Source organism: Bufo gargarizans, unplaced genomic scaffold (genome assembly GCF_014858855.1).
Source record: "Bufo gargarizans isolate SCDJY-AF-19 unplaced genomic scaffold, ASM1485885v1 original_scaffold_2103_pilon, whole genome shotgun sequence".
Classification (NCBI taxonomy): Eukaryota; Metazoa; Chordata; class Amphibia; order Anura; family Bufonidae; genus Bufo; species Bufo gargarizans.
In genome coordinates this window covers 143,966-158,703 of record NW_025334643.1, presented here as the reverse complement: position 1 = coordinate 158,703, position 14,738 = coordinate 143,966, and the positions used below count along the sequence as shown (strand labels likewise).

General features: G+C 51.3%; 1 protein-coding gene across 2 annotated transcripts in view; it reads right to left on the bottom strand.

Moving 5' to 3' along the window:
- Positions 1 to 9,735: 9,735 nt before the first annotated feature.
- LOC122923970 (WD repeat-containing protein JIP5-like) overlaps positions 9,736 to 14,738 on the bottom strand; it is a 43,514-nt gene continuing 38,511 nt past the window's right edge. The window contains exons 2-5 of one of the 2 annotated variants that reach the window (XM_044274870.1): positions 11,098 to 11,165; positions 10,974 to 11,018; positions 10,359 to 10,412; positions 9,736 to 10,278 (exon numbers count right to left, since the gene is read on the bottom strand). In XM_044274870.1, the coding sequence (XP_044130805.1) occupies positions 10,157 to 10,278; positions 10,359 to 10,412; positions 10,974 to 11,018; positions 11,098 to 11,165 (289 nt within the window). In that variant the 3' untranslated portion in view covers positions 9,736 to 10,156. The remainder of the gene's footprint in view (positions 10,279 to 10,358; positions 10,413 to 10,973; positions 11,019 to 11,097; positions 11,166 to 14,738) is intronic. The other variant, XM_044274871.1, reaches the window with a different exon arrangement.

The following is a 14,738-nucleotide window of genomic DNA, read 5'->3' as shown; positions in this document are numbered from 1 at the left end:
TCCTGCCCCACTGTCAACAAATACTTCAACTTCAATATTTTCGGAGTCTAGCGCCACCATGGCAGGCAGGAGAAATCAGGTACTACCGGTAAAAGACAAAAATACCTTCTCCGACTCCCCACCCACACTGCAAAGCGTAAGAGAACTAGACCCATTAGTTACAAAAAAAAAATCTTTTTCACCTTGAGATTTAATATAAGGACATACGTTAATAAAATGTCCTTCTTTACCACAGAAGAAACAAAGTCTTCTCTGAACCCCGAGGTTCCCATTACCAGGGCATGAAGAGACCTGTCTTAATTGCATAGGGTCATCGCCAGACACGAGCTCGAGTGTCTCTGTACCCCCGAGGGGCAAAAGAGGCGGTTTCCCCATATGGTAGTGCATCCCGAGTGAGGGGAACCTTGCACCTCTCTCTTTGAGGCGTCTATCAATCCGTACGTCCAGGAACATAGCCGCCTCCAAAGAATCAGGGTTTTCGTGGAATGCCAGGGCGTGTTTTAGTCTCTCAGACAGCCCTTGACAGAATTGACTACGGAGTGCTGGGTCATTCACTCCGAATCAGTCGCCCATCTCCTAAATTCAGAGCAATATGACTCTGCAGAACGTTCTCCCTGACTCAAGCTACGCAGCTTAGATTCGGCCAGAGAAACCCGATCTGGGTCATCATAAATAAGGCTCTGAAAAATTAATCCACCGATCGGAGGTATTAGGAACCGATCGGTTGAGAAAAGGCCCAGGACTGAGCATCACCTTTCAGCAGAGAAATAATAATCCCCACTCTTTTCGTCCCAAGAGGAGAGCGGATGCAGTCCAAAATACAGTTTACAAGATTCTCTGAACCGAACAAAATTATCACTCCCCCCAGAAAACCTATCTGGGAGAGTGACTTTAGGTTCAAGGCTGCCCTGGTTCCCACTGATGGAACCAGACGATTGAGAATTCTGAAACTGTGCAACTGAATTACGGAGGTCAGCTACCTCCAAAGATAATCCCTGCATGCGATCCACCGGTGCATTAACAGTATCCATATCTGCACAAAGCAAGGAAAATAATGACGGTAGGGGCGGTTGATAATGTCACAGTAAGTGGGGATAAGAGGAACACCAAGTAAACAAACAACAACAGGTAAACAGACTAGGCCCCAAGGCTAGGGAGAAGATAATGGTAACCTCCTAATAATCCCTGAGCCTCTCCTGGACTGCTGACAGTATAAGCAAGTCCTGATGGTGAACAAACTCATACGCTGGAACCTTAGCCCTGCTGACACTCTAGCAAACCCTAACATAGGGAGCGGGGAATGAGACAGCCGATACCTTCCACCGTGAAGGGACAAGCGTCTCCCTGAGACCTAGAAGCAACACACGCACAAAGGGGAGAACAGGGGACTTAGCTTGAGACGAGTGGAAAGTAGATGATCCACAAACAACCAGTATAGAACTCCAGAAGGAAAATATCAACCGCAAAGTCAGCAGTAAGAGGTGGACTTAAATAGAGCCTCTCAAACAGCTAACGAGCAGAACCTGTGGAGAGATGGGATCCTGCCCTCAACAACAAACAGAAGGGAAACACAGAAAGACCTGTCAGATAGACTCACGTGCTGCAAGTCTATCCTATCTTCTCATATCTCTCACAGGGCAGGCAGTGACAGTACATTCTGTATTATACTCCAGAGCTGCACTCACTATTCTGTTGGTGCAGTCACAGTGTACATACATTACTTATCCTGTACTGATCCTGAGTTACATCCTGTATTTCTTTTATTAAAATTTTAAAACAAACAGATAAATAAATATATAAAACAGAGACCAAACCAACCATACAGGACATGATGCTCCTCAGCGCGGCGCAGACAGCACCGGTCCAGCCCACTCGCCACAGAACACCAGCTATGTACAATATTTACAATATCTATGTACATGTACTAACCTTCCTGATCCGGTTGCACCTACCTACACTTAACAAATACAGAAGTTAAACTTACAAAAAGCCCACCCACCACCACCCCAATGCAACACACAAATTTTTTTTTTTTATATATATTATATATATATATATTTTTTTTTTTTTTTTTTTTTTTTTTTTTTTTTTTTTTTTTGGGGTCCCTGAGCTGGTCCCGCATCCCATGCCCCCAGTACATGATAATAGACGTCCATGAACCAGCCCAGGATTTTCTTATATGTCCCAAAGTCCCCAATGTTCCATGGAACCCTCCCCCCATTTACCCACCACCCAACCTAACACTACACCCGACAACTCAACCTATACAAATATACAAATATATATAGACATAAAGACATATAAACTACATTACATAGTACATTACATAGTAGACCTTAACCTCACCACCCACCGTGAGGCTTTTCAGCCACACACAACCCATTAAAGCCCAAGTTTGGCGCCTGCAAGCCCTATGTCCTCATACAGCCACCAAAACAAAACAAAAATCTACAGTGTCAGCTTCAGCCCACCACCGGGAGGGGAGACAACAGGCTAGGGTACCCTAAAGGCAAAACCCCTCCAGAGGAGAGAGGCTCTACCCGCCCCCAACCTCTCGTACTCCAGAGAGCGCACCTTCACCAGGTCTCCGAGAATGTTCCTAACCACCTCATCCTCGGGGAGGATTTTGCGTTGCGTCGAAACTAAACACCGTGCATGCCACGTGTAGTACCTGACCACTGAGCTGACTAGGAATAAAGTGCAAAGGTCCCTACCACCCAGGTGTCTGAATGCTCCATAGGCCCATTCCGCATAGGAGAGAGTGACCAGCCTAGGCCAGCCAATGGAGGTCCCCACCCTGGTGTAAACCTCTGTGTTAAAGGGACAATGAAGCAGGAAGTGGTCCATGCTTTCCAGCACACCACCGCACTCCTCACGGGGACACCCCCTGTCCTCAGAGCTCCTACACTTCAGATTGTCCCTCACACACAGTTTCCCATGGAAGCAGCGCCAAGTCAAGTCAAAGAACTTCAAGGGGATCCTATTGGAATTTAAAAGCCGTAACCCAACCCTCAGATCCCGACCTGGGCAGTCCCTGAGGGCCAGAGGTTTCTGGAAATGGGTCAACAGAACCCTCTGGTCAAGGAGTCTCCTTGACTGAGTCCTGATTTCCCACATCCCCAGACCCCACCGACGTAATACCTTCAGAACCAGGGCAGCATAAGCCGGGAGATGCCCATGTGGTGTGCGGAGATCCTTCACTTGCCCCCCTGTCTCCCATTCCTGGAAGAAAGGCCGAAACCATCCCCGACAGGAGGCTACCCACAGAGGAGCCCTCTCTTGCCAGAGGTTCGAGAGATTAATCTTAATAAAGGTGTTCACCAGGAACACCACAGGGTTGACCATACCCAACCCTCCTAGTCTCCTCGTACGGTAAGTAACCTCCCTCTTGACAAGGTTCAGTCTGTTTCCCCATAACATCTGGAAGAACAGACTGTAGACCCGAGTCCAGAAAGGTTCCGGCAAGACGCACACACTGCCCAGATATAACAGCAAAGGGATCAGGTAGGTTTTGATAATGTTCACCCTTTCCCTGAGGGTTAAAGACCAACCCTTCCACTGGTCCACCTTCTGAGCGGCAATCTTAAGCCTGCTATCCCAATTTTGATGGGGGTAATCCCCCTGGCCAAATTCAATGCCGAGGACTTTTGACTTTTGTAGATTCCTGGGGCTCTGGAAGGGTGTCCGGGAGATCAAAACCAGGATCTCCACCTCCCAGCCAGAGACTCTCACACTTATCTCGGTTGATCTTGGACCCAGATGACTCTGAGTAGCGCTCTACCTCAGACAGTACCCACTCTGCCTCCCCTCTCGAAGACACAAAGATAGTTACGTCATCAGCATACGCCACCACCCTCAGTGTAGTCTCCGGAGCCGCCCGGTCCATCCCGATGCCCGCCAACGGCCCACGATCAACCCCTCTAAGGAAGGGATCGATCGCGAACACGTACAAAAGCGGGCTCAGAGGACAACCCTGGCGAACCCCAGATCCCACCCCAAAAGGACGCCCAATCCAACCATTCACAAGCGGGAAACTCTCTGCCCCTGCATACAAGGTCTTAAGCCAATCAACAAACCCCCCGGGCAGGCCATATCTCAGAAGGACAGACCAGAGGTACTCGTGGTTAACACGATCAAATGCTTTTGCCTGATCCAAGGACAGCATGTACCCCTTCCAGTGACCTGCCCTGCCCTGCTCCACGGCCTCCCAAAAGTACTGTGGCCGGGAACAGAGCAATGCTGGGCCCCAGAAAGGAGCTGGGGTGCAAACTTCACCAGCCGATTAAATAGCACCTTTGCCAAAATCTTTCTGTCCACACCGAGGAGCGCTATGGGACGCCAATTCTCAATGTGGAAAGGATCTTTACCCTTTGACAGGATGATCAGGGCCGACCTCCTCATTGACTTTGGTAGAGTACCCGAGGAGAGACACTCATTTAATACCTCAGTCAAGAGGGGAACTAAGGTGTCCTTAAAGGTCTTGTAAAACTCAGATGTTAAGCCATCCGGACCAGGTGATTTTTTGGGAGCAAGCCCCTCAATCACCAGACTGACTTCCTCTTCACTGATCATTTCCGTCAAACCGTCGAGAGAGGGGTCTACCCCTGGTTCAGGGACAGTTTCAGTCAGGAAAGCCGATATCTTATCACGATCAAGATCCCTCCTTGCCATGAGATGTGAGTAAAAGGATCTGACAACCTCCAGGATCCCTGATCTGGACCTTCTCAGAGAACCCGTACTATCAATCAGTCCTGACACAATCTTACTACTCACTGACATCCTGCAGTTTTTGTAAGGGTCGGGCGAGCGGTATTTCCCGTAATCCCTCTCAAAAACCAAAGATGCGTGCCTATCGTACTGACACCTCATAAGCAAAGACTTCACTCTGGAGATCTCCTCACGGCTACCCCCAGTCGAGACAAGACGTTCGAGTTTCCTCCTCAGGCCCTGATACAGGCGATACTTACTCAGACTCCTGAGGCTCGAGAGCTGGCGGAAGAATCTCCCCACCCTTTCCTTGAAGATCTCCCACCACTCAGACTTACTGCCGCAGAGATCCAGCAATGGTACCTGGCTCTGAACGAAATCCTCAAAGGACTGTCTTATCTCCGCTTCTTCCAAGAGAGACGAATTGAGCCTCCAGTAGCCCCTTCCCATTCGGGGGGTCTCTGCAACATTCAGAGAAAACAAAATCATACAGTGGTCGGAGAACTCCACCTCCACAGCGGACACGGCTGAAGAGACGGCTTCCTCCTTTAAATAAAACCTGTCTATTCTAGACCTACAACTAGCCCTATGATAGGTGAACCCCGGGTGGCCTGGGGTGTGCCGGATGTGGACATCCACCAGACGAGCCTCACTAGCTATTTTATTAAGCGCAACGCTGTCGTAAGTCAGCTTGTCCCTGGAACCTCCCCTATCCTGGGGCCTCGTGACAGTATTGAAGTCCCCTCCAAAGACCACCTGCCGACTTGTAAAAAAGATAGGGCTTGATCCTCATGAAGAGACACTTACGGTCCCACTTGGACTGGGGACCATAGATGTTAATTAGACGAAGTTCTTGTCCCCTCATGAGGACATCCAGGATCAGGCACCTCCCCATTTCTAATTCAATAACCCGTCGGCATTCTACCGGTGCAGTAAAAAGGACTGCCACCCCGCTATACGGCTCGGCCGCAAGAGACCAGTAGGAGGATCCGCGTCGCCACTCCCTTTTAGCTTTAAATACAGATGCCAAATCTGGCAGCCTGGTCTCCTGCAAAAACAAAATGTCAGCTTCAACCCGGCTGAAAAAATCAAAGGCCGCAAATCTAGCCGTATCTGACTTAATGCTGGCGACATTAATGGACGCCAGCGTCAACGGAGTGAGTGCCGCCATCATGGGTGATTGAATTAGATGGCTTTCTTTTCCCACTGCCCCCACCAACTTTTTCATCAGATGATGGCTTACCCCTCTTCAAACAAACAGATGTGTCCATTTCACCTCTGCCCTTGTGCTCTGACTCCAAGCCAGCCCCCACCCCTGAGGACATGTTTTCCCCAGTAGAAGGAGGCTCGGCGTCCCCCGCAGGCCCAGGTGTCACCGCGACTCCCGAAACCTCCCCACCGGCTCCCTCCCCTGAGGAGGGGGAGGTGTCACCAATGGCTTGGAACCGGTTTGAGAGACTAATCAGAGGGGGGTTGGTTGTACCTTCCTTTGGCATCTGGCGGGTGGGAGAAGATCTTAAATCTCCCTTTTTCCCTGTACGTTTATTACCCTGCTTTTGCCATCCCCCACTTCCCCTGTCATGGGGGGATAATGAGGAGATGGCACCTTCCTCTTCCTGGATCCTCCTAATTTCCTCATCCAGCTCACTGTCCCTTTGGGCCTCAGCAGTAGCAGCAGTCTCAGGGGTGAGATCAGGGGTCATCCCAGCTTCCCCAGTTGCCTGAGGTTCCCGGGATTCACCCATCTCCCTCTCCCTTCGGCGATTTTCCTGACGCCTCAGTTGGGCAGGCGTCTTTTGCTTACTTTTCTTCCCTGGCCCCTCTGTTCCTTCACTTCTGCCAGCCCCTGCCCCAGTAGAATTGGCCTCACGGCTTCCTCCCGCCGGGGCATTGACCGCATTGGCAAAGGAATGAGGGCAGCGACTGAATGGGTGACCTAAGTCACCACACAGGTGACACCTAATCTCTGCACATGATGCAGCGAGGTGGCCAATCTCCCCACACAGCGCGCACTTCTGTACAGTGCAGTTAGCACTGAAGTGTGTGGGGCTGCCGCATCTGTGACAGAGCTTCGGCTGACCCTGGTAGAAAATCTGGATGCGATCCCTTCCAAGGAAGGTGGCAGATGGTATGTGAGTAACTGTGTTTCCTAAAAGCCTAAGTTTTACCATGAACGTCCAGGCCCCAGACCAGATGCCATGTTCATCCCTGTTCTTCTTGGGAACCTCCACCACCTCCCCATATCGGCCGAGCCACGTCATGATGTCAATACACGAGAGTGACTCGTTACGGGTTAGAACGGTCACCCTCTTCACATTGTTCTGACGAGACACTGCCTGGACGGCAAAATCTCGCCAGCTGGGCTCGTCCTTTGCCATCTCATAGTTCGACCAGAAGAGCTCAAGTCCCTCCGGCCGAACAAAGCTGACATCGAACTCAGGGGTCCCATAGGGATGTATCAAGGCGTAGATGTCTGTCGCCTTGAAGCCCATCTTTAGAAGGAGCTCAACAACTTCTGATCTTGAAGGACATGTATCACTGCCCCTCCACCTCAGACGGACCACATTCCTACGGAGAGCACCCTGCCCAGCTGTCGGGAGGGACCACGTGGTCTCCCCGCTCCTTTGCTCTCGGAAGGCTGAGAGGCCATGCCTATCTATCCAAAAGGATAGATCAACCTCCCTCCCCTCTACATTGATTGTGCTCTCCCCTCTCTTTAGAGCCTCCAGAAGACGCCGCTGCAAAACGCCGTCCCCAGAGCCAGAGGACAAGGAGGGTCCCCTACTCACCCCGGCTGTGACAGTAGCAAAACTGCGCACAGGGGCTGCCACAGCCGGGGGGGCAACCGGACCAGGTTCCACACCCTCCCCGCTTACCAAAGACCCTCCACCACCCACTTCCATATCTTCCATCCCCAAACCAGCCTTACTTACAACAGATTCTGCGACCTCCCTTCCTTCCCTCCTAACACCATTCACTCCACCATCCAAACCCCCAGACATATTTTTATTAAAAATAATTTTCTGCCCCCCACCTGCTCCCTCACTCATACTGGCTGAACCGGTGTGTTTTGGTGTAATTATTGGTACCTCAGCATCACTGGGCCCTGGGGTCGGAGCTGCCCCCAAAAGATAGGCCACAGCCCCAACCCCACTTTTATCATTGCCCTCCGCTTCCTCAGTACTACCATTTACAACTTTTGGGCGCCGCTGATCCATTACCGGGCGCCGCTGATCCAAACGCTGCTGATCTGTTCTTTCATGGCGCCGCTCATCTGAACCAGCAGCGCCAATGCAAAACAAAGGCTTTGGCCTCAGTTCTTGACCTTCATTGGGAGGCGTAACCGTCATAGCTCCGACAGCTCCTTCATGCCTCTGCTGGCCCGAGGGAACAGCGTCATCAGCGGTTGGAGCCATCGGAGCTCCTGCAGCCATCTGTGGCGTGGAGCCACCCCCTCCTCCCATCAGGGAGCAAACTCCAGCGCCAGAGATTTTTCTCTCATCCTCCGCAGTAACCTTCCTGTCCGGCTTTTCAGCCGGTGTCGCACCAGCTCCATCCCCGTTACTGCAAACAGAGACGGAGCTCACCACCATATCGGATACCTCGCTCTCCCCTCTCTCCTGCACCGAGTCCACTGCAGGACACGGGCTGGGCTGAGAAGAGGGGCTAATACAGTGAGCCGGCCCTGCGGTCGACCCGGGGGTCCCAGGGAGGGGGGTGTATACATATCTTACCTGCTCCTGGAGCTTGGTCTTCTTAGCCTTTTTCTTTCCTTCCCCAGGCGTCTCCGGTGGCAACTCATCACCAAAGCATAAGTCCTGGAAACGCACTGGGGACTCCAGGAGCTGGATCTCCTCCACTAGGGCCCCTCCCGGGCTGCAGGTCTCATACTCATCCCCCGAGCCGCAGCTGGGTGACCTTGCTATTTGGCGTGCAGGGGGCCCACTGTACGGAATCTGCTCCTGCAGGCTGCCAGGTGGATCTTGCTGGTCATCATCATCATCCTCCTCCTGCACGACTGGTTCCTTCTCCACCTGGCCGTCAGGCTGCTGCCCCATCTGCCCCTTCTCCTCCGCCATCTTCCGAAAACGTTCCTCGTTTAGGAGTTTTTCCTTAAACGGGCCGCTTTTATCTCGGAGTACAGTCCGCCTTTGCTCAATCTCGCCAATGTCAGCTTGTAGCTGCTTTATTTGGTTCTCCAGCCCCTGCTTCTTCCTCTTTGGGGCCACTCCAACACAAGACCTCAAGCCGCGCAGCTCCTCCCGGAGCCTCCTCAGGGTCTTAGTCGCGTCTTCGTACTCACGGAGGTGGCTCATGACCCGGGATCCGTAGGTGGAAATGGACTCCCGGGCCCTCAGTACGCCCCAGCCTTCCTCCTCAAGATCTGCTTCACCTCCGTGAACACTCGGCTTTTGCTGGGCCCCGGAAGGGCCACTCTCACCCATGCTGGCATTCGGGTCCTCCTTAGCGGATCCAGCCTTGCGGCTCTTCCTACTACCCTCAGACTCAGGGGAGACAGAAGCCACATTACTGCGACTCCTGCCAGATCTTCTTACCCCTGAGTCCTCCATGCAGGCCAAACGCTGGCTTCTCCTGTCCCCTGAAGGCCTGCCGCTGGGAACAGGAGCCTGGGGCTTGCTTCCCTCGCTCATGCCTGAGAACCCACTCTCCCCCTGGGGAGGAGAGAGCCGGCCTCAGGTGGATAGATTTTCCTCCAAACGCTCAGGAGCAGCAGCAGCAGCAGCAGCTACACACAGCCACAGGCGACCACACCCACAGGTAATCGCAGCTCAGGAACAGCTGGTCCAGAGCTGCACTCACTATTCTGCTGGTGCAGTCACTGTGTACACACATTACTTATCCTGTACTGATTCTGAGTTACATCCTGTATTATACTCCAGAGCTGCACTCACTATTCTGCTGGTGCAGTCACTGTGTACATTACATTACTGAGCTATGCTGGCTTCGGTGCACCGCTGCTTTCTGTCGGCTGATTGATGGGGGTGCCGGGAGTCGGCCCCTCACTGATTTGATATTGATGACCTATCCTGTGGACCTCTTCATAGATCATATAATGTTGTTTACAGGCGGCCATCGTCTTCTGGTATAATCCTGCTCTGGAGGGAGCGTGTCCTTCTATCCATCTAACCAATGTAGGCTGCAGCAGGAGAGGACAATCTGTAGGCTGCTGTGAGGTTTCTCCTGATCATTACTTATAGATTTTCTACATGATCATCCCTGAGAGATGGAAGGACAGGTAGATCCCAGATCCCTCCTGGCGCTCCACTGATGGCCGGTCAAATGCAGAGCGTTCAGCAGAAGGTGCTGCTCATTCTGAGAGGGGCCGAGTCCAGGCGAGGGACTCTCACCGCGCCCCCGTCTCATTCCGCTATGTTGGAAAAAAATTTATCATATTTTTGATAAGACTTTACCGAGAAGAAAGCGGCAGTCAGTAACGACAATGGGCGATTTCCTGGTTCACCGAGCATTTACCGTTATCCTCGTTTTCCTTCCGGCGCTCCTCCTCCTCCTCGTTCTCCTCTTCTTCTTTCTCCTCCGAACAGTCCATGTCTTAAACAATACAAGAGATTAGACGGATGATGACAGGACGGTGTGACAGACAGTGCTGCGCGGCGCGCGCTGGTACTCACAGGACTCCAGGCTGCTGGAGACACTCTTCATCTCCTGGCTGTTGGATCCTGCAGCAGAAAGAAAACGCCGGACATCGGGATCACAACTTCTCCAAACCATTCTTTATAAGACACAAGATGGAGGAATGTCCCACGGGTCATGAGCTGGCGGCTGCCGCGCCTCGTGCTTATGTATGCCTTACACGTAACCTATGCAATTTCAGGGGCTAAGGCTCCTGTTTTATAATTGATGGACGGCGTACATTTCAATATGAGCCCTGAACCCGATCCTTCTCTCCCCCAACATCTCCTGCATGCTCCCATACACGACAAACCAGGGGCCAGCAACCTTCAACGGTCCAGCTGTGGTGATACTACAACTGCCAGCATGCTCCATTCTCTTATTCTGAAAACAGCTAAGCACGTGTGCATGCTGGGAGTCGTGGTTTCACCACAGCTGGAGTGCTGAAGGTTGCTGATCCCTGCATTAGACCATCGGCTGACAATACGCTCGGCCCAGCGGCCCTCCTACAGGTACTTAGAGCGCCCCCTTCTCAGAACTGACAGAATCAGCGGTTTCTCAGTCCAGGACCACAAGTGGCGAGAACCGTATAAATAACGAAGGGTCCTATTTACCTTCTATGTGATCGCCGTATGGCTCCGAGCAGTCCATCTCTAGACCTGTGAACACACAAGCAATATGACAGTCAGGTCTGAACACGTACAGACGGCGATTACTGGCTGCGGTAATGTCACATACTGGACGGTTGGCTGCTGCAGGACTCCCTCGTCTCTTGGGTGCTCTCGTCTTCTTCTTCTGAGGCTGGTCTATAAGAAAAGGATAAAACCAGTGGATGTCGAGGCCTTGGGGTAGTAATGGTCCAGTGAGCGGTCTGCGGCAGCGAGGTGCAGCCTGTGGATTGCTGCAGTGCACCGGACGCTGCAACACAAACTGGATCACAAAAGGCAGACTGCGACAGGACGTAGAAGATAATGAGACGTGCTCAGTTCTAAACTAGCTTTTCATGACTGTACACCATTCAGTCCTGTCCGGTACAAACATCGTATTCCCTCTTCTCTATGGACAATGTGACCTGGAGTACATGACCTCCGACTACATGACCCCTGACTGCATGACCTCTGATTACATGACCTCTGACTACATGACCCCTGACTGCATGACCTCTGATTACATGACCTCCGACTACATGACCTCAAACTACATGACCTCTGACTACATGACCCCTGACTGCATGACCTCTGATTACATGACCTCCGACTACATGACCTCTGATTACATGACCTCAAACTACATGACCCCTGACTGCATGACCCCTGACTGCATGTCCTCTGTCTGCATGACCTCTGTCTGACTACATGACCTCTGTCTGCATGACCTCTGACTGCATGACCTCTGTCTACATGACCTCTGACTACATGACCCCTGACTGCATGACCTCTGATTACATGACCTCCGACTACATGACCTCTGATTACATGACCTCAAACTACATGACCCCTGACTACATGACCCCTGACTGCATGACCCCTGACTGCATGTCCTCTGTCTGCATGACCTCCGACTACATGACCTCCGACTACATGACCTCTGACTACATGACCTCTGACTACATGACCCCTGACTGCATGTCCTCTGTCTGCATGACCTCTGTCTGACTACATGACCTCTGTCTGCATGACCTCTGACTGCATGACCTCTGTCTACATGACCTCTGACTACATGACCCCTGACTACATGACCTCTGATTACATGACCTCTGACTACATGACCTCTGACTACATGACCTCAGACTACATGACCCCTGACTGCATGACCTCTGATTACATGACCTCTGACTACATAACCTCTGACTACATGACCTCTGATTACATGACCTCTGACTACATGACCTCTGACTACATGACCTCCGACTACATGACCCCTGACTGCATGACCTCTGATTACATGACCTCTGACTACATGACCTCAAACTACATGACCCCTGACTACATGACCCCTGACTGCATGACCCCTGACTGCATGTCCTCTGTCTGCATGACCTCCGACTACATGACCTCCGACTACATGACCTCTGACTACATGACCTCTGACTACATGACCCCTGACTGCATGACCCCTGACTGCATGTCCTCTGTCTGCATGACCTCTGTCTGACTACATGACCTCTGTCTGCATGACCTCTGACTGCATGACCTCTGTCTACATGACCTCTGACTACATGACCCCTGACTACATGACCTCTGATTACATGACCTCTGACTACATGACCTCTGACTACATGACCTCAGACTACATGACCCCTGACTGCATGACCTCTGATTACATGACCTCTGACTACATTACCTCTGACTACATGACCTCTGATTACATGACCTCTGACTACATGACCTCTGACTACATGACCTCAGACTACATGACCCCTGACTGCATGACCTCTGAGTACATGACCTCCGACTACATGACCTCAAACTACATGACCTCTGACTACATGACCCCTGACTGCATGACCTCTGATTACATGACCTCCGACTACATGACCTCTGATTACATGACCTCACACTACATGACCCCTGACTGCATGACCCCTGACTGCATGTCCTCTGTCTGCATGACCTCTGTCTGACTACATGACCTCTGTCTGCATGACCTCTGACTGCATGACCTCTGTCTACATGACCTCTGACTACATGACCCCTGACTGCATGACCTCTGATTACATGACCTCTGATTACATGACCTCTGATTGCATAACCTCTGACTACATGACCCCTGACTGCATGACCTCTGATTACATGACCTCCGACTACATGACCTCTGACTACATGACCTCCGACTACATGACCCCTGACTGCATGACCTCTGATTACATGACCTCTGACTACATGACCTCAAACTACATGACCCCTGACTACATGACCCCTGACTGCATGACCCCTGACTGCATGTCCTCTGTCTGCATGACCTCCGACTACATGACCTCCGACTACATGACCTCTGACTACATGACCCCTGACTGCATGACCCCTGACTGCATGTCCTCTGTCTGCATGACCTCTGTCTGACTACATGACCTCTGTCTGCATGACCTCTGACTGCATGACCTCTGTCTACATGACCTCTGACTACATGACCCCTGACTACATGACCTCTGATTACATGACCTCTGACTACATGACCTCTGACTACATGACCTCAGACTACATGACCCCTGACTGCATGACCTCTGATTACATGACCTCTGACTACATGACCTCTGACTACATGACCTCTGATTACATGACCTCTGACTACATGACCTCTGACTACATGACCTCAGACTACATGACCCCTGACTGCATGACCTCTGATTACATGACCTCCGACTACATGACCTCAAACTACATGACCTCTGACTACATGACCCCTGACTGCATGACCTCTGATTACATGACCTCCGACTACATGACCTCTGATTACATGACCTCAAACTACATGACCCCTGACTGCATGTCCTCTGTCTGCATGACCTCTGTCTGACTACATGACCTCTGTCTGCATGACCTCTGACTGCATGACCTCTGTCTACATGACCTCTGACTACATGACCCCTGACTGCATGACCTCTGATTACATGACCTCTGATTACATGACCTCTGATTGCATAACCTCTGACTACATGACCCCTGACTGCATGACCTCTGATTACATGACCTCCGACTACATGACCTCTGATTACATGACCTCAAACTACATGACCCCTGACTACATGACCCCTGACTGCATGACCCCTGACTGCATGTCCTCTGTCTGCATGACCTCTGATTACATGACCTCTGACTACATGACCTCTGTCTACATGACCTCTGACTACATGACCCCTGACTACATGACCTCTGATTACATGACCTCAGACTACATGACCCCTGACTGCATGACCTCTGATTACATGACCTCTGACTACATAACCTCTGACTACATGACCTCTGATTACATGACCTCTGACTACATGACCTCTGACTACATGACCTCAGACTACATGACCCCTGACTGCATGACCTCTGATTACATGACCTCTGATTACATGACCTCTGACTACATGACCTCTGACTACATGACCTCTGATTACATGACCTCTGACTACATGACCTCTGACTACATGACCTCTGACTACATGACCTCTGATTACATGACCTCTGACTACATGACCTCTGATTACATGACCTTTGACTACATGACCTCTGACTACATGACCTCTGACTACATGACCTCTGACTACATGACCTCAGACTACATGACCCCTGACTGCATGACCTCTGATTACATGACCTCTGATTACATGACCTCTGATTACATGACCTCTGACTACATGACCTCTGACTACATGACCTCTGACTACATGA